The sequence below is a fragment of the Peromyscus eremicus genome, chromosome 23, assembly GCF_949786415.1.
Source record: "Peromyscus eremicus chromosome 23, PerEre_H2_v1, whole genome shotgun sequence".
Taxonomy (NCBI): domain Eukaryota; kingdom Metazoa; phylum Chordata; class Mammalia; order Rodentia; family Cricetidae; genus Peromyscus; species Peromyscus eremicus.
In genome coordinates, this window is record NC_081438.1 from 37,657,477 (window position 1) to 37,681,131 (window position 23,655).

Consider the following 23,655-nt stretch of genomic DNA (forward strand, 5'->3'; position numbering starts at 1 on the left):
CTGTGAGTCTTTTACTTGAATAAAGCATCACAAAAGGACTGCGCTCCCTCCTTTATACTTTGTGACATGTCGTTTGTTTCATTGAGGAGAAGAGTGAGTAGGGAAAACTGTGTCTGGTGTGACCACTTGCATGCGTGTATGTTTGCATATGTGTAGGCACATGTGTGCATACGGTAAAAGAGACCCTGTCTCAAACACAGGGGCGGGAGGGGGAGAGAAAGACTTGACAAGTTGTCCTCTGACCTCCACAACATACATCCACCGTGGGACACATACATGAGAGAGAGGAGGTGTGTTCTGGAGTAAATCATAGTCTTCGTATAAAACTGTGGGTAAATCAGGTGCTGACAAAACAGTGGTCGGGTGCCATATCCGTCCATGGCCTTTTTTCCCTTCTTTGTTTTTAAAAAGTAGAAAGAGAAAAAGATTAAGCAAAGACTATCTTTGTATATGAATGACCTAGGGTATATGTGTCTCACTCCCCCTCAACTCTCTCGAATCCTTCCTGCCCTGCCCTACCCGTCCCTACATTTCAAGCAGCAGAGAGAGAATGTCCAATAGGAAAACCATGCTCGGTAGCCCTGCAGGGAGGGCTGTGCTGCCAGGTGCTGCTTTGCCCTTGTTTGAGTTTCTGTAGGCTGTTGTGAGAGTGCTGTCCACAGCACAGTGCACCTGCCACTGCTCTGGTGGGTGCTGCTCACATGCTCAGCCTCTTCACTTCTTAAAGGGGGGACATTTGGGAAGCAGTAAGTAGAACATGTGCTAACACGTAATATCCTAGTATTGCTGATGTCAGCACATAGTAGGTAGAACTGTGTTAAGAGTCTGTAGATACTGACAGTGACTGTACTAAGCCATATAGTACAGTAGTAAATAAAACTTACTCCCAATCTGGGATGTCAATTTTCCAAGTTTGAAGAATACAGTAAAAGGGAGACCATATTGATTAAAATCTAAGATTCTGCGAAAGGTCATTTTGATGGGAATGATTAACAGAAATTGTTGGTAAAACATTTTGACAGTTTTAAGCCTACAGTGAAATGTAAACCTGTTTCAGTGAGTCTGTTAGTGGGACACTGAAGGAAGCAGCTAAAACTGCAGTGGGAACCGTGTCCTAAACACTCCTGCTAAACCCCAGGAGCTGGAGTGGACGCCCGTAGAGGAAGCCACAGAAACAGAGATGCTTTACAAGATAAAATGGCAAGAGGGTAAGGGACTGAGTGGACACGGAATTACTCATTGGTGACATCTAATTGACATTCTCTGGAGTACAGCTTGGCTGTGGATACCATAGTACTTCTATGTATTTCTCCTAAAGAATACATACTTAATCCTCTGTTTTGCACTGGTATTCGTAATATGCAAAATGGAAACTACTCAGTAAATAACTAAAGAGCACCGAGTTGACCAGAAGATAGTAATCAAACATGTTTTAGACACTAAAGCAGGCAGAAGAAACATGGTAATATTTCTTTGGGTAGGGGGGAAATTGATTGAAATTTTATGGAAATCTGAAAGGGACTGTGACAGAAGTATTTTTAAGTATTTCATTTATCATTGTCGAAAGTGTTGTCCTAAAATGGGTTAAATCAACTCTCTTCCTTGAGATATGAACTATATATTTTTTTTATACCTTACCTCTTTCAGCTAGACGCTGGTGTGCCAGAGAAAATAAGCCTGATTTCCAGGGATGAGAAGAGCGTGCTAGTGGTGACGTACAGTGACCTAAAACGCTGCTTTGAAAATACCTTTCAAGAACTGATTGCAGCTGCAAATGGTCAGTTGTAGTATTTGCTAAAAGTGTCCACAGGGCATGGTGAAGGACTGAGCCTATAGCCAGTTGCACTACGGTGACCTGTCGCTGTCTCCTGCCACCAGGGCGATGAGCAGGAAGGAAGGAGTGGAGCTTCTTGCACTTGGGTCAGGTGCACTGTTACTTGAGAGGAAGAATGTCTCACTTTCTACGCACTCTGGCTGCCACAGGCCTCTGTGAAGAGTTTATGTCAGTGAATGATGCTCCTGCTTCTGTTTTTCCACTTGTGTATGCACTAATTTTAATTTTTTAAAGACTTTTTTCTGATCTTTGACCTCTTGCCACATTGTATACTTATTAAGGGAACTATTTGCAAGGACATTGGGAAACAAAAAGAGGCAGCTTTTTGCCACTAAGAGATGCAGAATTTGCTTTTGGGGGACGGGCCAGGTCAATAGTACAGTGTAGTGCATAGTCCTTAAGAGTGTCGTATGCAAGCTCTGTGTGCCACCTACCATTAGCTCAAATTGAAGCTTGTGTTGTGTTTAAGAACACACAAAGAGAAATATCAGTGAGTTGTTGAATATGAATTTTTCCCTATTTGTTGATTTAAATCCTTTTCCAGGTAACGATCGGAACAGTAGCTGAAGGAGCAGGCCCTGCTCTTCTCCAGGTTCATTCGGAGCCTTCTTCAAAGAGCCTGCCAGTCAGATACACTTACATTGATGCAATTTTTAATAGCAAAAATGAAATTGTGTTGAAGGCCTAAAGTTGAGGAGTTGTATTACTTTAAGGTCTTTGCAGTTTGCTTTTTTTTTTTGTCTTTGAACTACAGCTTTATAATGGTACTTTACACTGGATACAGACTTAGAGACACTGTGGAGGAGGTGGACGGAGCGCAGCAGTGGTCGATGCTTGGCAGTCCGACTCTGGAGGGACACTTGTCTGCTGTGCCTTTGCGCTCACTGCTTAACCCAAAGTGACTGCAGGACCGTCCTGAGAGCCGTCTCAAAAGTTCGCAGTGTGCCTCCTTGGAACTCTTACTATTTGGACATACCGTTGTCGCCAAACTCAAGTATTTGTGGGATTTCTGGTCACTTTGATACCGAAGACTGCCAAATACATAGGGATTTTCTCCTAAGGCCGCCATGAAGACTTCATCTCCTTCTCAGAGCTGAGTGTTCAGTTTGTGCTGGGTGTACACCACGTGACTAGGAAGAGAATGTAGAGACTCAGAAGGTCAAGACAGACTCCCAAGCACTTGCAGCTGACGTTACTGTCTTCATTTTTAACAAGCATACGAATTTGTATATTTCAGAGAAGTTTTTAACATTTCTCTGTCCACTTTTTATAAGCTTTAAAATGATTTTTCTCTGCCTTGAGATTTGCATCAAGAAAAAGCCCCTCTCTTCACCGAAAAGCTTTGACTAGAGACACAGGTCACGTGTCTACAAGCACGTCTGCATCCACGAGGGTCGCATCGGTGTCAGTGGGAAATCAGTGGCTGCATTTGATCGGGATGGGTTTGAAAGAACATAATGTTCACTATTCAAAGGATAATGAACATTTGCCACCATGATGTTCCTTTTGTTTAAAAGGACCTTTTATTTAAGAGGAACAAGAACTTTTGATGTAACACGCAAAAGTCTTTATCATTAGCTCATGTATTTGAGGAAGAGCAGCTGTCTTTTTATATGTTTTTTGACAAATCATATTGTAATTCTTTTGTACAAAAAAGAACTACTTGTATTCTAGAAGAAATATGAAATGCTTAATTTATAAGCGGGCTGGAGATTTTTTCCAATATTGTTTTCTTTGAAAATGAAAGGGGATCATCTATTTTAGTTTTGGGGGCCTGGGAACTTTTTGAAAATTTTCATTTGTGGACCAATGTTATGTGAATGCTAAAGAAGGGCAGGGGTAAATTAGGGCTTGAATCTCTTGATCCGCATAGACCAGCAAACTTCCCCTCTGCAAGGCAGGTTCACATCACAAACCCAATGTCTGCATCAGAAATGCCAGTTTGCTTCAGCCCCTAGTAACCTCAGGGCTTGGTTTGGGTAGTTAAGGGAGTCAGCTGAACGTTTTCATGAGTAAATATTGTCAGCCAGAAAACAGTTGGTGTCAGGTAATGCATATTTTTTAAGCTTTATTTTATATTTATTTTTCATTTCATTTTTATTGGGAATGGTTCAAAAGAACTCTGAGTTCTGCTTTGGTGTTTTTTGGGGGGAGGGTTTTTGTTTTTATTTTTTTGTTTTGTTTTCCTTTTTTTTTTTTTTTTTTTTTTTTTAAAGGGAGCCCTCTTTTCCACAATGTAAACCCATTTAGGAGGTTGTCTGAAAGTTAATATTTAGTCCATAGGAAGACTTTACTATCTGAGAGTGTCGAATTAAGGATGTGAACTCCCCGTAACTTCCTGTTAGGACAGACAGAGCACGGAAAGGACAACCTGGAAATCATGTAGTGTCTCTCATTTCAGCTGTCTGTGCCTCTTCTAAACCTGTTGGTATTTACTTCTCTGCAGATGCCTTTGAGGGTGCCCTTGAACTTTGCTTTGACCTTGGTTCTGTCATTTGGATATCAACATTGTCCCTAAAAAGCACCAGTATGTTAAGTTCCAACGTCACAGTCCCAGTCTCTGTTGCTCATCTTTAACCCTGTTCTCAGTCTCTATGTGTATAGCAGTATTTTTTAATAAAGAATTGCAGAGATAAACTTGTCTTTGTTCTGATATTATTTTTACCAGTTCATACAACACAGTGCTATTGGTCTTGATTGGGTTTTGAAGATTACTACCTATGTGTTTTGAAGAACTTCTGCCTTGGGGTGAAATGGTAGCAGATTTGATCGGTGGCTCACCACTTACTTGTTGTGTGTCTCCTGTGTCTGTCTGTGTGGGACTAAGGCTTGCAGATCTGAGGGGTTGCTGTGTAGGCATGTTTGAGAAACCACTCACCTGACAGGACAGAGAGTGACATGAGCTAGTCCCCTCACCCTTTGGGGAGGGGCCCCGGAGCCTCACCAGAGCTAGCTGTGAACGTTTCTACTCAGCTGCACCCTGTAGCTAAGTGTGTGTGTCTTGGTGTCATTTGCTACATGGAGGAGAGAGACTGCCAGTTTCTCCAGAAACATTCCAGGATAAATGGTGCAAAGACGTTAGCATTTGTTGAGCGTAAATAGTACTTTATTGTGGGTTTTTTTTCTTCCTGTATGTTTGATATTTCTATGATTTGAAGAGGTGAATCTACAGGATGGAAAAGTAGTCAAGAGGCTTGAGGCTTAGGGGGAGGACGGCAGAGTGATAAGGAGAGGAGATTGCTTCCAGTTGAGACGGGCAGATGGCTTGTCAATGGGGCCAGGGGGACTTCTGTAGAGAAACACTTGTGGATAGTCACGGGTCCAGGTAGGAATCAAAATGAAGACTGATTTGTAAGGTTTTTAGGGTAAGATGTTGTTAAAGCCAGGCCAGTGTCGGATTTGGTGAACTCTGACAATGGTGCAGCTAGCTCTCGATCCCGTCTCTTGAGGCAGTGGACTGTTCCTCCACTTGTAACCCACAGGGGCCCTTGTGAAATCTCCCTCCACATAGACTGCAGAGGCAGAAGGAGAAAGGGTGATTTTTAAACCTATGCCTTTAAATCTTCCTAACGGCAGTGTGACAAAGTGCGTAAAAAATCCAGCTGGCTGCAACAACACCCAGCAGCAGAAGTATTGGAAGTATTGGCCCCACTGCTGAGCACTTTGAGCCCTCTGTGTACTTGGCCAAGCAGCTCACCTGTCAGTGCTACAGAGGAATGAACTGGGATTCACTCATCAGATGCTTATTGACTGTCTATTTTATGTCAGGTGTAGTTCTCAAAGCCAAAGGAAGATACTTTTCTGGTGTTTGGAGCTTCCAGCTGTTTCTTGTCATTCCAAGGACAGTTAGTTCAGTTGTATTTACACTGAGTTAATTATTATAAATCTTGTAGACATGCTCTAAGCCATACATAAGAGTGAATGCACTCTACTGTTTAAAAAACATCATCATGGGTTTTGGTTGGGATGAAGGGGGGAGACTTGGATACTGACAACTGTATGTAGTGTTTAGAAGGTAACTATGGTTATAAGAGGAGAACCAGCAGTTACCAGATTTAGCAAATAAAGAGTCAAATCTAAGTATCAGATAACATAACTTTTTTTAGCATAAGCCTCTGGCGTAGGGAACATTAATACCAGGAAAATTCTCTTGTCTGTGATTCTCATTTCCCTGGACAGAGGTCTCTTGAAGCCCGTGCTGAGGGAGGACTTGAAAGCAGTGGAGTCGCCAGCCCCACGGGAAGGAAAGGGCAGGAATGTAGGATGCACAAGGAGATGTGTGCTGCCAGGACGGGGTAAGATGAGAACTTGGAAAGTTTCTGGGGAAGGCAAGTATTCGACCTGTGGCCCCAGGGAAAAGGCTACTGAGGAGGAATGTGACACAGTTACTCCAGCTGTAGTGTGAAGGACAGACCTGGGAGGTGGTGTGACCTTCTAAGGGAAGGAAGGATAGGGAGGACTTGTGGCCAGGCTGGCCCCAGAGAAGGTGCACTGTTGGATTCTGGTCGTACTTTAGAAGTAGAACCAGCCGTCCCTGTGTTGGGACCCAGCATGTTTTTTCAGCATTCCTGACATATGAAAGCCCCAAGTCTGGAGATGTGTTTTACTCTGCAGAGTCTAGGAAACATTTACTAGGTCACCCCGCTGCTGAAGAAAAGAATTCTCAGATGTTCTGTCAGTTTCCAGAGTCATGAGAAGATACCTATTTTCTGACATGAAGCTGGTTCCTGAAGCATTCTTCAAATCGTTTCCCAAATGAGTGACTTAGTTATGAAAACTAGCCTTCTCCCCAACCCCAAGGCAGCCAGCTACCAAGTACGCTCAAAAACCAGTGTTTTTAAAATATTTCAGATTCTTGAAGACCAAATAAATACCTCTCAAGTTTACTGAGATTGGTCATTTATTCTTTTGTCTTGCCTTTGTACCCAAGAATGTTTGTCTAGTTCCTGCCTTGTTTTTCTCCAAGCTAGCTCCCCAGGGTATTATCAGCCAGATATACAAATAGCCACTTTATATCTAGTGCCTGGAATGTCTCTTCCAGGATGTAATCCATAGGGCCGATTGGAGACATCTACGGTGTAGCACTTTTCTTGGGGGAATTTCTTGTGTTTTACGCTTTTTTTGCCCACTTGTTGTTGTCCACGTGTGCCCTCTAATCTATGTGTGCTCACAATACACACGTATTTTTGTAATTGTGTAATTTGTTTATCAGTTGAAAATTAGCATTTAGGGGAGATGCCTGTTTTTAACTGTTGGTTCTGTGAGATTTATTGGTTCGTGATCTTACTCATTTTGGTATTTCTGGGCGAGCCGTCTGTGGTGGTTAGTTTTAAATAATCAACTTGCCACAACTTAGAACCGCCTGAGCAGGAGCCTCAGTTGAAGAGTTATCTTGGCTGTGTTAGCTAACCTGGGGAGGCCCACCCCAGATGTCGTGGTACCTTCTGGTAGCCGCCAAGGTAAAAAGCACTCGGAAGAAGGAAGACTATTCATCCTCTACTTGCCTGACCTTCCCTTTGCCGCTGAGTTAATTGACCTTATTTCCTGAGAACTAGCTTTTCCCAGTTTCCAACGTGGACTGAAGACCACCAGCCTTGCAGACTGACAGACTACCAGGAAGTCAGTGTCTTCAGTGTGAGATAGCCACTATGCAGCTCTGACTGCTAAAGCATCCGGCCTCAGGGGCCAAGAACCAACCAAGTTCTCGGCCTCTTAGGCATAAGGTAGCTGTCATTGGACTGTTTTGACCGTACTGCATAAGCCAACTTAATAACTTTAAGTGTTAGTTGTTTTAATTCTGTGTGTATGAGTGTTTTGTCTGCATGTATGTATATGCCCCACATGAGTGCCTGGTTCTTGAGAAGGCATTGGGTCTCCTGGCACTGGCGTTATGGACTGTCTCAAGGTGTCATGTGGGTGCTGGGAACCAAACCTAGATCTTCTCCAAGAACAGCAAGCACCGTGGTTGACCACTGAGCCCCTCTCTACTCCTTTATAAATCACCTTGAAATGTGTATAGTTTCATTCTGCTGGTTCTGTTCCTAGAGAATCTCAATACACTGCCTTCTGTGAATTTTCTTTTCCTTGGCAGCCTAGGCAGCCACTGTGTGGGACCAGTGGGGTGTCGGTTGCATGCCCCTGCTCCAGTAGTGCTTTCTTTAGTCTTCCTTACGTCCTGCTTGATAACTGATAATTAGTTAATGAGCTGTCCCGGCACTCAGTCCACCCCACCCCACCCCAAGGCACACCCAGGGTTCCTTTTTCCCTCTCTTTTACAAAGAAAGTAAGAAAATACTTGGTTTTGAAAGTGAATTTATTAAATGAAGATAATATACGAAATACATTCATCATGACTAAAAGGTGGGACCAGATCATGTCTTAGTTCTGTCTCTGGCATACCATCTTGATTTATATAAAAGTAACTTTAAAATTCCAGTTTCTTTAAATAGTTATGCACAAAACATACAGATACACACACACACAGGTACAGTTCCTACCACCGTCGGTCAAAAGATGCCCTTTTCCTTGACTGAGCTGATTGATAGGCACGGGAGCAAGGCACTTGGGCCTGTGCAGCAGGTGTCAGGGTTTGAACAGATCTGTGCCCTGGGGACCTCTCTCGGGCTAACTTAGACCTGCCTGAGGTTTCAGCTCCCTGGTTACACATTGGTGGTCTCAAACACTAGGAGAAATGTTTGTTCGTTCTTAGAGCCGGCTACTTTGGCCTTGAATGGCAAATGGCCTTACGTCACTGTCCAAGTCCCAACATCCGAACGGGCACACTGCAGCTAGGTATGTGTGATATCACACATTGCCATTTGTCTTCCTGCCTTAAAAACTCGGATGGATCCGTCTTCTTTCTTTCTCTTCACTGATGGACTTCCATGGACTCCAAAGCTAAGTCCTCAAACTGAGCCAGAGAATCCCAATAGATTTTCTTTACTTTTGTGGGAAAAGGGACCTTGCTAAAATCTCTTATTGATTAAGAATTAGATGATTAAAATCAAAATAGTACAGGACTGGCTAAGGTTTTCTTTTTTCACTAATGGCTGAATGTTTGAATGATTGGAGAATGCTGACATCATTCATTTCTCTGGCAGCCTGTGTCTGATTGCCTGACTTACACACTTGCCAGCTGACATGAACTTTTGCAGATACACAAAGATGCACAACAAAGATGTGTTTCCCCCATCCCTGCCTGATTTCTTTTTATCCAGTTCCTGGTTGAAAGCCCTTTCCTACTTCTCTGTCCTGGCTAGTGAGTACCCCAAGAGTCACCGTGGCTGCACACTGTCTCACTGGGGATTGTGCTGAACGTCCATTCTCATCAGACAGAGAACCTCAAGAATGTGGTGCACAGGGAAGTGGGCAGACATGCCATTGTTCAGGCCATAGAATTAAGTGGTATAAAGGAAGCGTGGTCTGCTCTCATGAGGCAACTACTCATGTCTGCCCAGCTGTGACTGGCTTCAGCAGGTGCACACGTCCTACACACACAGACCATAATTTGCACATACAACATTTAACAGAGCCAATTCTAGAGATCCAGGGCTTAAAATCTCTAGACCCCAAGGAGTAGACACCCTTTTCTACCCTGTCTCCCCATTTCTACCCTGTCCCCATCATCCTTAGACCCCCAGGTAGGGTCTGAAACAGATGAAAATAGGATTATTTGTTTCCTTTTGACGGCTCATTGACTAACAGCCTGAGTCCCAGCTGTGGAAATAGCTTCGCAAACCACACGTCGCCTCTTCTTCCAAGGAGCATAAAGTGCTTAATAAACACTGGCTAATGCTCTTTTGCTCCTCTCAGATTGGCTTGAGGCGGTGAAACCCATGATAAAGTAAAAAGAAAACTGAGGTCCCAACTCTGGGGGTATAATTGGTTTGGCTATTATACATGGAGCGTTCACTCTGTCTGGGTTCGAGTCCATTAATCCTGGTTTAGGTACAGAGAAAACCATCTTCTAAACTCTCTTAACTCTCCCCAGCTTCCTTGAATAGCTAACTGTATAAACAGGATGATGCAAAAGTGTCTTTCTTATCTCTATATTAATACTTGAAATAGATCCTAACTGTTTAAAATGTGGCTTTTGAGTCTATTGGTGGACAACCTTGCTAGGCCAAACTGGACCGCTCAGCTCCCTGTGAGCAATAGGCTAAGTTGAGGCCTCCAAGCTTGGGTCAGATCTCAGTGCATCTCACTAGAAGAACTAATGGTAAGTATGACTTGAGAACCAAGTGCCACCCTCACTGATGTGTGTTAAACATGCTGTGGATGGTAACGGACAACAGAAACAGACTCCCAGGGAACAATTTAAGATGTTCTGTGGTTCCTGAAAACATCTAGAAAATGTCCCATACATTCTACCCTGTCACCTCTTGGTAGGGTGCCCAAAAAGCAGAGGCCAGGAATGAGAAACCAATGAAGTGGCATTGAGGAGCCCTCCCCTGCACCGTCTCCACAAGACACATCCCAAGGCCTTTTCCTGTGCCTCTTGTTCTCTTTCTCCCTTCCTCGCCTCCATAAGTGTCGGAATGCCTGCTAGAGGACTCCAGAGACACAGAGCAGGCCAGTGCATGCTGCTGCGAGCTAGGGGGCCTACTGCACCTGCCCCCACAGCTGCAGGGAGGGTAGATGGGCACAAGGAAGGACCCACACCGGGTGCCATGGCCAGCAGATGCCCATCCAGGGTGCCCTGAGGCTTTGGGGGCAGGAGCAGGTGAGTCATTGGGCTTAGGATTTCTCTTACATGGAGTCACATGAGGATTGAGCAATAGTGTTCCTGACTTGTTGATATCTGGGGTTACATTCTTGTTAGTCAAAACAACAACAACAAAAACAACAAAGCACTATTAAGTCACAAAAAGCAGCCGCCGGCTCCTGTGGAGAGCAGTAAGTGTAAACTCGTGTGCATAATACTGTCAGGCTAGTTGTCTGTGGCTTGTGTGAAGCGTTAGGCGGGCGGCGAGGAGTACAACACCACAGAGTTGTAGTCTGGGGGTGGAGAGCAGCACACATCCTTCCCCAGCTCAGAGTGGTCATGCACAGGCCTGATGTGGCCACAGCTGGAAAAGCAGACGCTGGACCTGGGGACATCGGAAAGCCCCGACTCCTTGCTTTTACTTGTTATTCTCAAGCTAAAGAGAAAGAAATGGACAAACGGTCAATCAGATGTCTCTGAGACGTTTTCTGGGAAAGGACGAATCCCTACCTTTCCTTAGTGGGCCACCTGTCTGTCTCTAGTCACACTACCTTCCTCGTGCCCGTCTGCTATCACTGGGTGGAGCGGGCATGCGGGTGGCTGGGAGTGGGATGTGTTGATGAGCTGGTGCAAACCCTGGGATTCTAACTGGAAAACAAGACCTGGCAGTAGCCCTCTCCTGTTCTTGAGTCAGATAGCTCCTGTGATCAGCTTTAAAACAAAAAATAGGACCCCGCCTGCCTTTCCCCAATGTCATGGGGAACCTGTGATTCGCCCCACAACTAAACTGAGGTCTAATGAGGAGGAGCTCATTCTGAATGAGCCAGGTGGGTCCCAGTGCAGTGTGGACACAAAGGGCAGTCATAACCAGAAAGAAAGTCCTGTGAGGATTGAGGCTGAGGAAAGCATGAAGCTACAGAAGCTGTGAGAAGCAAGGAGTAGACCCCTCCCCACAGAGTCTCTGAAGCGCATGCGTCCCTGCTAGTGCCTTGGAGTTTGGACTTCTGGCCTCTAGAAATAAATTCCTCCTTACAGTCACCACGTACACGGTTAATGGTCTCAAGAAACGCAGAGCTACGCACACAGTCACTACAGGTGGCTCCTGGGCCTGTGGTCTAGGGAACTGTTGTTCTCGGGTATCATATACTACATGAGCCTAGGACGAGAGGGAGGAGAGCATCTCCTACCCTTTCCTATTGGATTGAAATCACTGCTTAGCGGCACACGAGGTAGGCTGGCCTGGCCTGGCCTGGCTATGATCTACCTCTAAGTTAAGGATAGGGGATACAAATTAGGGTTTGTCTTTCCTTCATCAGAGATCAAGTAAAAAATAACCACCCTTTCCTCTCGTGGGTTCCCCAGTAAAAAAAACAAAAGAGCAGCTAGCCTACTCTTTCCTTCTGTCCAGATTGGTGTCCCTTAGTCTGTCACCATAATACCAGGGCCCACTTTTGAGCCCGTGTTACAGGGAAAAGCAGCTGTTTGCCTGGGAGTGCCCGTGTCTTTCCAGTGACCTGGTGGACCGCACATGGCATCACTCAGGGCTTGGCTGTAGCGTTTGAGTTCACTTTCAGCTCCAACTGCAGCCTGTGGACTGGCAATCTGGTTGTTTGGTTTTGTGTGTATGGGTGTTTGGCCCGCCTGTTTGTATGTACACCACATGGGTGTGCCTGGTGCCTTCAGAGGCCAGAGAGGGTGTTGGATCCTCTGGAACTGGAGTTGACAGATGGCTGCTATCGAACATGTGAGTGTTGGGAACTGGGTCCTCTGCAAGAGCAGTCAGTGCTCTTAATTGCTGAGCCCACATGGGTCCAGCCCTGAGGGCCAGGCATTTGAGCCAGGAAAGGTAGATAGGTAGGGAGGTAGATAGGTAGGTAGATAGGTAGGTAGGTAGGTAGGTAGGTAGGTAGGTAGGTAGGTAGGGAGGTAGATAGGTAGGTAGATAGGTAGGTAGGTAGATAGGTAGGTAGATAGGTAGGTAGATAGGTAGGTAGGTAGGTAGGTAGGTAGGTAGGTAGCCTCCAGCATAGAGAACCGTTAAAGGCACCTATGCCAGTGGAATACCCAACAGGAGCCCTGGGATTCTGCCAGTGGCACAAGGGCTGACCGATGGGTCAAGCCAGTGGTTTGTGGAGAAATCTGCAAGTGGGACATGGCTAATGGGCTCAGCAGGATGCAGAAAACCCTTATTGTGGAAGTTTGGATTCTCAGGGTGGCAAACAGGACTTTGTCTCCTTGTATAGACCCTGCTAGCCTAGGGACCGGAAACAGGAGTGTTGTCTCGTGAGCCTGTGAACACAGCCCAGCCCTCCCTTCACAGCTGGACACATCTGGCTCCTTTCCACCAAGGCCCTGTGCTTCTGAGGCTAGGCCTGCCTCTTGCATGAACTCCCTACATAGTTTCCTTTCTCTGGGCCCAGTCTTCCTTGTCACAGAGCCTGGGGTTCATATGTCTAATATGTGTCCCCTCTCTGCCCCTGCGGGGGGGGAGGGGTTCTGTTATACCTGAACACTAGGAGGCCAGGTAGCCTTAAACAGCCCACCAACAAACCATCATTCCTGGCATCCTCCTCCGCGCCCCCACCCTCCCCCACCCCCACCTCCGCTTCCTTACTCTATCTTCATCGAGGCCTTGGGCTTGCTCTCAGTCCAGGTGAATCGCTTCAGCAGCGGGGAGGCCAGCAGAGTGCTTGTGTCCAGCTGATAATCCTGTGGGAGAAAAGAGGAAGATGCCTCACTCGCCTGGCTCAGAAGGACTCACAAGGACTGGGAAGACCCTGGGAGGCACCTCTGAGGTGCTGCCTGGCGCTGCCCGCATCACCCACAACCCCTGCCCATGGGCACCGAGCATTTCCTCTGCACGGGCAACTGTGAGCTTGACAGAGACACATGGGGCCTGTTCCGGGCAACTGGGAGACCCTTCTTCCTGAAGGCGAAGAAATAAAAAGGGAACCACTGGATCTCAGGAGCGGGCTCAGTGGAGAAAGTGTCTGCTGGGCTCATAGGACCTCAAAGTCCTCACAAAAGTCAGGCCTGGTGACTCGTGTCTGTCACCAGAGCCCTGGCGGTGGGAGGTGGGGACAGAGACAGGGGCTTGCTGGCCAGTTAGTTTAGCTCAAGCTGTGAGCTCTGGGTTCATTCAAAGACCCTGTCTTAAAAAAAACAAACAGCAAAAACCCCAGTAAGGTGAACAAGTACGGGAGGCACCCATCCTTGGCCAATGGACTCCACATACACATTCATGGGCAAGTACATATGCACACGTGCATACTCTCTCACACACGTACACACATGCATACACATAGAATGGAAAATTGCATGTAACTGCTTAGTATTTTCCATGTGAAACCTTCATGTACATGATCATATATGTTAAAACTAATCGGGGCTGGAGAGATGGCTCAGCCGTTAAGAGCACTGGCTGCTCTTCCAGAGGACCCAGGTTCAAGTCCCAGCACTCACATGGCAGCTCACAGCCGTCTGTAACTACAGTTCCAGGGGGTCCAAGACCTTCACACAGACATGAATGCGGACAAAACACCAATGCACATAAAATGAAATTAAATACAATCTTTAAAAAAACAAAAAGTAATCTTGGTGGTTGTCTATGGGCATGCTGTCATACATAAAATTTCTAGGAAGTTACAGAGGCGGCTGGTTCTTTTTCTTGGCGAGTCTGTGGCACTGGCAGGTCCCCACTGGCCTCAGAGTCCAGGAACTACTGTGGTTCAGTCATCTTCAAGGCGGGGCTTTCTATGCACTCTCTATTACTGTCACTGCAGTGTGATGTCTGTTAGAGTGACTCCACACTTGGTCCCAGCTCCCTTGGAGACTCTCACTAGGCTGTGTAAACACCAGCGGGGACCCAGGCTGGTGAAGATGCTGCCGTCACTCCCCACGTTGTAGGGGAGCCTAAGCTTGAGAAATCCTGAGGTTCGCTGAGTGTTGTTCCTGGCGCTTGAAACACTATCTACTTTATCATGGCATTCTACACGGAAACGTCTGTTTTGAGGTCACCACGTCCCTTCGTCTTGAGTGTCTGTGAGGTTCAGGTCTTTGTTTGCTTATTTTGAAACATTTATTTTATGTGTATGGGTATTTTTTTTCCTGCATGTATGTGCACCCTGGTACCCCAAAAAAGGGCTTCAGGTCTCCTGTAACTAGAGTGACAGATGGTTGTGAGCCACCATGTGAGTCCTGGGAACTGAACTTGGATCCTCTGGAAGAGCGACCAGTGCTCTTAACTGCTGTGCTGCTGTCTCTCAGGCCCCAGCATCAAGGTTTCTGCTCTTGAATCATGGCATTATGTTTGTCTCAGGAGCCCACTTGGAGCACAGTGGTCAGCCATACCAGACATGCACTTCTGCTCAGCCTTCCCCACCTCTTAGTCTTTCAATTCCCTTCAAGGGATTTCCAGAGACTTGCTGACAGAAGCCTCTGCATGCTCTGACAGTGTGTCTGGGTGGGAACATGGCTGCTCAGCTGCAGGGCCTTAGGATGAAGGGGCCTGGGGCCTACACGGACTTCTTTTAGACCAAGTATGCTGTAGCACAAGGCCCAGCCACTCACACATCTTACACTCTCAAGGAAGGGTGCATCTCTGATAGCCTACAAGAGAGTCTAGTGAACATACACAGGACCACTCCACTTCCCCTCCCAGGAACTGCTGGAATAGAACGGGCCCCTGAGTGAGCTCCAGGAGTTCTTCAAACCATGGAATTTTCTTTCAGATCAGCTCTGCATGGTGAGGGCTGACCATCTGTTCTTCCCCCATATTGTAACCTTGGCCTCTGTCAATCACCGGCCAAGCGCTGTGGGCTGGGTGCTCACACAAGAAGAGGTTTCCGGTGGAGATCACAGGGTGTCACTGTGGTGACTTACTTCAAACACGGAGGTGGCATTCGGTGAAAGCTCCTCCAAGGTTTTGATTCTTTCCAGGCTCAGGAATTTAAAAGCATTGACATATCTAAGGAAGAAGTAGAAAGAATAATCAATGCAGGAAAATAATCAATGCACACACCTTCGATGAGTCTGGGTGGGTCCCACCTAACAACCAAAATACTAGCTGCCTCAGTTTCCTTATTACCCTCTAGGAATCCTCGTGGTGACATCACTTCCTCCATGTGGTCAACTCACAGTTTATTTATAGTCTTCAGGAAAACCCTAAAAGGGTCCAGTCCAGTTCCTCATGGAATCAAAAAATGCCAGTCGTAGAGGGGATCTGAGTGAGACCTCATCTGGCCCAAGTGTCTTGGTGACACACGAGACCAATGCCCCAGGAGGCAGAATGACTTCATTTTATCACTTATTGCTGTCTGCTTCCTAAAAGGATATGGAGTGACAAATAAATGTCCCATTGAGACTTCACAGCTGATTTCAATGTACAACTGAGGGGAGAGCCCACATGGTACATTCTGGACCACAGTTACAACTGGAGAGATGAGTGATGTTTGTAAGATTTCTCAGTGACCACCTGCCAGTTTCCATTGATGATCTATTGGAAAGGCCTGATGGGATATCCCACTGGATGGATGCTCATAGGCAAACCCACTCATCAACTAAACCATTGTCTGACAGTCTTAGCGGCTGTGAGGCCCAGGCTCGTGGGCTAGACTCCTGTTGAGTCTCGGGCTGACATCAGCTTCACACCCTTCATCCCATTTCTACCCAGCCAGGCTTTATGATTTAGGTGTCAGGTCTGAGCAGCGATGTCAATCTGTCATCCTCACAGCTCTGGGCTGCATGACGACTGCTTCAAAACCTGTCACAGATGGCTCTCCCGTTTCCCTGGTAACGGAACCGAGGTCAAGCCTGAAGGCTATGCCTACTGCAGCTGAAGATCCCGGAAGGCTCTAAAAGGACCCTGACTACGTTAGGGACGTGGAGAGCGGGTCCGTCTTCCTGGGTTACAAACTCAATTCTGATATTTGGTCGTCACACATTTCACTAAAGTTCTCGTCTCTCCAGTTGACAGGTCCTTATTTGTCAAACAGGGATAATACGTACTTTGTAGGAACAGTTCTGTACACGGAAGTTGTTGATATGTATAAAATGCCAGCACAGACCCAGACCAGAGCATGATTTCTATGACCACAGGGCCAACACACATTCCATACATTCTAACTACCCACACTGGCTCGCACACCTTCTCAGTAACCACTTCTTCTCTTAGCTAGAACCCAGTTTCCTCTACAGTAATGCAGGATGTAAATGTTTGTTAGGTGAAGACAGAAAACAAAAAGAGAAGGTTGGTTTTGTGTGTGTGTGTGTGGGGGGGGGGGTTTTGAGACAGGTTTCTCTGTGTTTCCCTTGCTATCCTGGAACTAGCTCTGTAGACCAGGCTGGCCTCGAACTCACAGAGATCCACCTGCCTCTGCCTCCCAAGTGCTGGGCTTAATTAAAGGCGTGTGTCACCACCGCCCAGCTTAGTTTTATTTAGTTTCATGTAACTTTTCTTCTTCTTGGTTGTTGTTGTTTTTGAGACACCGTTTCACTCTGTAACCCCAGCTGGCTCTAAACATGTATCCTCCTGCCTCAGCCTCCTGGATTCTGGGATCCCAGCCCTGTGCTACTACTCTTGGCTAGTTTTAGTTTATGTAAAGTTTAATCAAAGTCAATGTCATGAAAATCAGGCTACAGTTCTAGAATAAGATAATACCTTGAGAAAATACAATGTCTTATTCACTCCTTTAGAAGTTTAGAAAAAAGGAAAAGACATAGGCCTCCAACTTACAGAGCATACAGACAAGACAGGGCAGAATGCTAACAACAGTTGGACTCAGGACGCAGAGTGGATGCCGGTTCTTTCTTTTCTCTATTTCCTCCTTTCCTTCCTCCCCCTCCCCCTTCCGTCCTTATCCCCTCTTCTTTCTGTGGTAAAACTGGGGAGCAGAATCTCACCTCACATCATCAGAGCTTCCAGAATGAAACGCTGGAGCTGTAAAGCCCTCCTTGAAAAAGTCCTCAGGGAAGGTGGGGACTGAGTACGTGAAGCCGCTGTTTCTCGTCAGTATGGCGTTGATCGGGATGTAGTCTTTACCATCCTGAAACACCAAAGGTAGACCTCTAATCACAGAAGTTTCTCCTCCAAGGACACACACATATGCTCGTGCACACACTCGAGCACACACACTCTCTCACTCTAAACACATAACACGCACATTCCCTGACACATACACACACTTTCACATACTCTTTCTCTGTCTCTCTCTCACCACTTTTTTTTTTTTTTGGTTTTTCGAGACAGGGTTTCTCTGTGTAGCTTTGCGCCTTTCCTGGAACTCACTTGGTAGTCCAGGCTGGCCTCGAACTCACAGAGATCCGCCTGGCTCTGCCTCCCGAGTGCTGGGATTAAAGGCATGCGCCACCACCGCCCGGCCTCTCTCACCACTTTTTATTGCTGTTCTTTCCAGTTCTATTAGGAATACATTCATCCTTCTGATCTAAACTTTACCTGTTGGACGTTGGCTTGAAGCAGGTCACCGAGTTTCTCCACGAGTTCTGCAAACCGGGGCCTCTCTTTGGGGTCTTTGTGCCAGCAATCCAACATGATTTGGTAGCTGTTGATGAGGAGCACACAGAAAGAGCTGTAAAACAGTGGGGTTTATAGAGCCCACCCTGCACATTCTGAAGTGAGGGTTGTGGGTTCCCATCGCAGATGATGCTTTTTATAATATGTGATGTGGTTTCATTTTTTAGGTTTATAGCATCAGTGCCTGGGAGCACACACATGTCTACTGAACACCTGACCCACCTTCGTTAGGTGCCAGGACTGAGTCTTACAGATCAAAGAAGGGGACTTAGATAGGAAAGGGGTGCTCTGTGCAGTTGGGGGTAAGTGGCGCACTCCTATCTCAGGAGGAGGACGGTTTCCCCAAAGCTAAAAACAGTCACAGCCTGACCAGTTTGTAGCTTGTGATGCCCACTTTATTCTTGTTGTTTTGCTTTGGTTTGTTTTTTGAGACAGGGTTTCTTTGTGTAGCTTTGGCTGTCCTAGAACTCACTCTGTAGACCAGGCTGGCTTTGAATTCACAGGGATCCGCCTGGCTCTGCCTCCCGAGTGCTGGGATTAAAGGCGTGCGCCACCCACCCGGCCTCCCGCTTCATTCTTGAGTTGTAATGAAGGTTGGTTCCACTTGGCTTCTCTGTAAGCATGTGACATCTTCATATCCTCACACTCCCTTAGGAGGTCCTCATTTCCTCGGGAAGGTCTGCAGACTTCCTGGGGGTGCTCCTTAGATTCTTGAAAGGGCTCCCACACTTCCTTGGGAAGGCTCTGCACTGGAGACTGGTAGGGAAGGCACTAACTAGCCCACGACTGGGTCATTTCCAAACTAGGTCGATAGACAGTAGACTTCAGTAGTTCCTCGGGGGGTGTGCAAGGTTCCTGTGTGTGGCGACTTATTTTTTGCCCAGAATGTCAAAGTCCCTATTACAAAGTAGTTTATCAACACTAAGGCAAACAGACGGGGCTTCTGGGTTGGAAACATGGGTCTTAATATCATAGAGGCCGCATCTTGTCCTCAGGTTTCTATGTCAGCAGGTTCTTTTGCATTCTGTTTTCCTCTTAGAGTTTAGCTGTGTTGCTGCTGGGCTGGTCTCTTGGTCATGTGCACTGGGACTGGAAGTCTGGATGGACTCCCTGTGCAGAGCACACGCCAGGGATCCCCACACACACTGTTCCAAGTGCTCCCCTGAGCTCTCCCAGGGGTATATCTTTCCATCATCTCTTCTTTCGGAGGAGCCTTTGGACCAGAGCAGACTCTGACTACATCAGAGTAAAATCTGACTAGGCTGGGACTTCAGATGAGGTCCGGATTAGCCTGTGCGGCCTGGGGCTTCATCTCCACTCCCTGTACCCAGCACGCTCGCACAGTAGCACCCCCAGAAGCTCTGCTGCTCTGGGAAGTCTTCAGTCACAGTGCAGGAATTGTTTATGGTGCTGGCAGCGGAGGGCGGCTCCGGGAAAAGCCCTTGCAAGGGATGCTGGGAATCAGTCTACCCTGCCAGCTGCTACATATGTGCCCCAGGCTGCCCTGACAGTCCCTGCGTCTCCTCAAGATATGCTTATTTTGTCTTAAGACACTCCATGCCCTACAAAAACAGGTAAGAAGACAGGGAATTCTAAAGAAGAGAAGGAAATTGGTAGCAGGAGGGAAGCAGAAAATGGCAAGGACAAACGGCCCAAGTGTGGGCCAAATTCCATGTGGAGTTTACGCCAGTGTCCTGAGAACTCTGTTCAAAGCTGGCTCTGGTGGGTGGTGGTGGTGCAAGCCTTAAATCCCAGCACTCAGGAGGTAGACATCTGAGCTTAAGGCCAGCCTGGTCTACAGAGTGAGTTCCAGGAGAGCCAGAGCTACACAGAGAAACCGTCTCAAAAAAACAAAACAAAGCCAATAAAACAAAAAGCTGGTCTGACTTTCCAGACAGCAGATGAAGAGAAGGGGGGATGGATTCGAAGGTGCACACACCCCATAACTTAGAAACAGACCAAGCAGTCTGGCTGTTCCCAGCACCGAACTCCTGGGCATCCCTCCACACCCCTCCCTCCCAGGCAGTAATGACGTCACTGGACTGTCAGGTACAAGGATTTTCAACTTTAGCAGAGGCCTTTGCAACAAAGGCCGTTCTTCAGGGACAGGGCACGCTCTGGGCACTAATGGACACTCTGTCTGGTTTTAAATACTCCTTTCAAAGGAAGCTTTCTGGCAGAACCCAGGCTCTGCTTCCTGACAAGAGAATCTGGCCAGCAGAGGTCCTAAGCCTGTTCTTAAATGTAATTACTTGATTAGGTGTTTTCAAAGGTGACAACTCCAGACGTTACTACAGCGGACACACAGCTCCCACGGGGGGAGGAGAGGCCATAGAGTCTCTTTCTTCATTTTTGAGAAGATGTTTTACTATATACACCAGGCTGATTTCAAACTCGGAGTAATCCTCCTGCCTCAGCCTCCCATGTGCTAGGATTAGAGGCATGAGTCTCCCTACCCAACTTAAGTTTTCAGTGAAGGTCAGGAGCTTCGAAAGATCATACAAAGGCCTCCGAATCTATGTTTCACAGGTCTGCTTTTGAGAATCGCCTGTCCTTATCCTTGCCCAAGTCTGAGGACTAGCATGCTCCTCAAAAGGTGGTTCTGGGGCTGGAGAGATGGCTCAGGGGTTAAGAGCACTGACTGCTCTTCCAGAGGTCCTGAGTTCAATTCCCAGCAATCACATGGTGGCTCACAACCATCTGTAATGAGATCTGGTGCCCTCTTCTGGCCTGCAGTCATACATGCTCTATACATAATAAATAAATAAATCTTTAAAAAAAAAAAAAAAAAAAAAAAAAAAAAAAGGTGGTTCTGGGGTGCCTTCACTCCTGCACACTCCTGTGTACTTCCGATACTTGACCCCAAGCACTGAGGGGCTTTGTGGGTGTGATGCCTGGGCTGAATGCTGGGCGTTTGTATAGTGTCCCAGCGAATGCTGGGTACAACTGTACTGGGTCTCAGCTTCCAGAAACCAATGACAAGAGGTGTTGTAGAACTGAGCACTGCCTTTCTATGTCTGGGTTACTGTCCCTGTTCTCTAGGAGACACGTGACATGTGGCCGCAACACCTGGAGTCCTAATTGTCCTTGGAGCACCTTGGAGTGCTGGCTCCAGGCAGTTCTGCCTGAGTACTCTCAAGCCACCCGGGACCGACATGCTGCCAGCCAAAGGCAGAAATGACACAAGCCACACTATCTCATAAGATCCTACATGGATCTCATCTTAAGGTATGTTCATACATGTTACCAATGTACTGATTTTTACATATTTATGGTAGGTGCAAAAACATGCCTCAGAGCCAGATAGTTAATTAAACACACACACACACACACACACACACACACACACACACACACACACACACACCCCTCTTGAGCCTGCCCCCTTGGGGCTGTCTGGCTTCTTCCTGACCACACAGGCTTCATGGTCTGAGGATTTCAAAGTTGGTTAACAGAACATCAAATATTTACTTAGCTACTCTGTAATTGGTAGCACAAGTGAGGAAAGGGGGAACCAGGAAACACCAAGGCACCTGAGCCTCCTGGGCCTGGGCCTATTGCATTCAGCAGAGGCCTCCTCTCTGCTGTCACTGACATCTCACAGCACAGATGGGTGTCCAGCCTTCTGGGAGGTGTGACTAACTTGGTCATCCGCTCCCTGGGTTCTCTGAGGTAAAAGTAGAAGGGACCCCTGCAATTACCTCCTGGTTTTCAGGTGTGTCCCTGGGTCATTATTTTCTTATTCTGCACCCTGACCTGCAAGTCAATGCAGACACCAAAGGACAAAGAAATCACTCTCTGCTATTCTGTGGGACGGCAGGTATCTGATTGACAGGCACTGGGTGGGAGCAACTCACTCAATTTAACGTTACAGTTTTCTCCACAAAGTAGAGTGAGAGAGAAAGAAAGAGGTGGGGAGGGAGGGTGGGAGAGGGAGGGAGAGGGAGGGAGGGAGGAGTTCAGATGCACCCAAGATGGGCTGAGGGGATTGTGAGAAGAGTCTCAAGGCTATTAGCCAAACTTTCCCAGCTTAGGTCAAGCTAAGGTCACAAATGTCCAGAAAAGCTGCCCTGAGTTATCCTATCACCCAAACTTTCTTGTGGTTTGCTGTGGGATGGTCTGTATGTGCTCTGATTGGTCAATAAATAAAACACTGATTGGCCAGTGGCCAGGCAGGAAGTATAGGCGGGACTAACAGAGAGGAGAATTGAGAGAACGGGAAGGCGGAGGGAGACACTGCCAGCCGCCACCATGACAAGCAGCATGTGAAGATGCTGGTAAGCCACGAGCCACGTGGCAAGGTATAGATTTATAGAAATGGGTTAATTTAAGATATAAGAACTAGATAGCTAGAAGCCTGAGCCATTAGGCCAAACAGTTTAAATAATATAAGAGTCTGTGTGTTTATTTTATAAGTGGGCTCTGGGACTGGTGGGACTTGGCAGTAGCTGGAGAAAAATTCTCCAGCTACAGTGGTTGGAACAAAGAGATGACTCCAATCCTCTCAACTCTCACATACCTGAGAACATGGCTGCCTGAGGACATGGCTGCCTGAGGACATGGCTGCCTGAGGACATGGCTGCCTGAGAACATGGCTGCTGGCTTGCACCCCCCTTTTGAGGAAATACTTTTCAAAGCTACATCTTATCTTTTAAATTCTGAACCACACCCTATAGGCTGTTCGGAGCCCATGAGCTACCTGGAAGAGGCTTATGGGAACACACGAAGGTTTGATGAGAGCCTTGCTTGTCTTGGGTTTTTTTGAGACAGGGTCTCACTATGTAGGGCAGCCCGGCCTTGAACTCATGCACTTTTTGCCTCAGGCTTGCCTGTATTGGTATTACAGCACATGCCTCTGCACCTGGCTTTACAGAATTCTTCAGTCCAAAGCTGAGGTGATTTCGTGCTTCTAGAATTATTCTGATGAATGTGAGAGCTGGAAATGGCCCCTGAAGGCTGAGGACGGTGTGGCATCTAGACTCTGATTGCTAATGACTGGCCATGGACCATAGGCAGATCATGTTAGACAGTGGACGTCAGGTGCCCTGGTTTGTCACCTGTAAAATCCAGCTGATGATGGCATGTACTTTCACAGGGTAGTTTTGAGCATTAGATGTATTGAACTAGTTTGAGGCCCTTAAAACAGTGCCTGCTACCTATAAGCACTACTGGTACTAAGTTAACCAATACCATTTTACAATAACTGCAGTTATTATTACTGTTGGCAACCGAGAACTTGCTCATGATTTTCAGATTATGTGAAAAGCAGGAGGGCATATTAATTCAGAGCATGTGCTGGCATACACAGAGTGCCCTTCTGGGGAACATGGGACTAGGCTCTGCCTCCTCGGCTACTGAGCTGGCAGAAAGCATGCAGGGTACTTCTCTCTTTTTGTTTTTTTGAGACAGGGTTTCTCTGTGTAGCCGTGGCTGTCCTGGATCTCACTCTGTAGACCAGGCTGGCCTCAACCCCACAGAGACCCACCTGCCTCTTCCTCCCGAGTGCTGGGATTGAAGGCATGTGCCACCTCGGCCCAGCATAGCTTTACTTCTAGTCTGTTTTGATATTTTCCAAGTTCAGATCAT

The 23,655-nt window shown here is 46.9% G+C and overlaps 2 protein-coding genes across 6 annotated transcripts in view; one reads left to right on the forward strand and one right to left on the reverse strand.

The window, feature by feature from the left end:
- Pan3 (poly(A) specific ribonuclease subunit PAN3) overlaps nt 1-4,471 on the forward strand; it is a 123,886-nt gene extending 119,415 nt beyond the window's left edge. For all 5 annotated transcript variants that reach the window (XM_059249340.1, XM_059249341.1, XM_059249342.1 and 2 more), the window contains 2 exons: nt 1,648-1,777; nt 2,379-4,471. In XM_059249340.1, coding sequence (XP_059105323.1) covers nt 1,648-1,777; nt 2,379-2,401 — 153 coding nt within the window. In that variant the 3' untranslated portion in view covers nt 2,402-4,471. The remainder of the gene's footprint in view (nt 1-1,647; nt 1,778-2,378) is intronic.
- Nucleotides 4,472-8,200: 3,729 nt separating this feature from the next.
- Nucleotides 8,201-23,655, reverse strand: part of Flt1 (fms related receptor tyrosine kinase 1) — a 146,636-nt gene continuing 131,181 nt past the window's right edge. The window contains exons 25-29 of the mRNA XM_059248977.1: nt 17,992-18,097; nt 17,439-17,581; nt 15,420-15,504; nt 13,153-13,247; nt 8,201-10,974 (exon numbers count right to left, since the gene is read on the reverse strand). Coding sequence (XP_059104960.1) covers nt 10,791-10,974; nt 13,153-13,247; nt 15,420-15,504; nt 17,439-17,581; nt 17,992-18,097 — 613 coding nt within the window. The 3' untranslated portion in view covers nt 8,201-10,790. The remainder of the gene's footprint in view (nt 10,975-13,152; nt 13,248-15,419; nt 15,505-17,438; nt 17,582-17,991; nt 18,098-23,655) is intronic.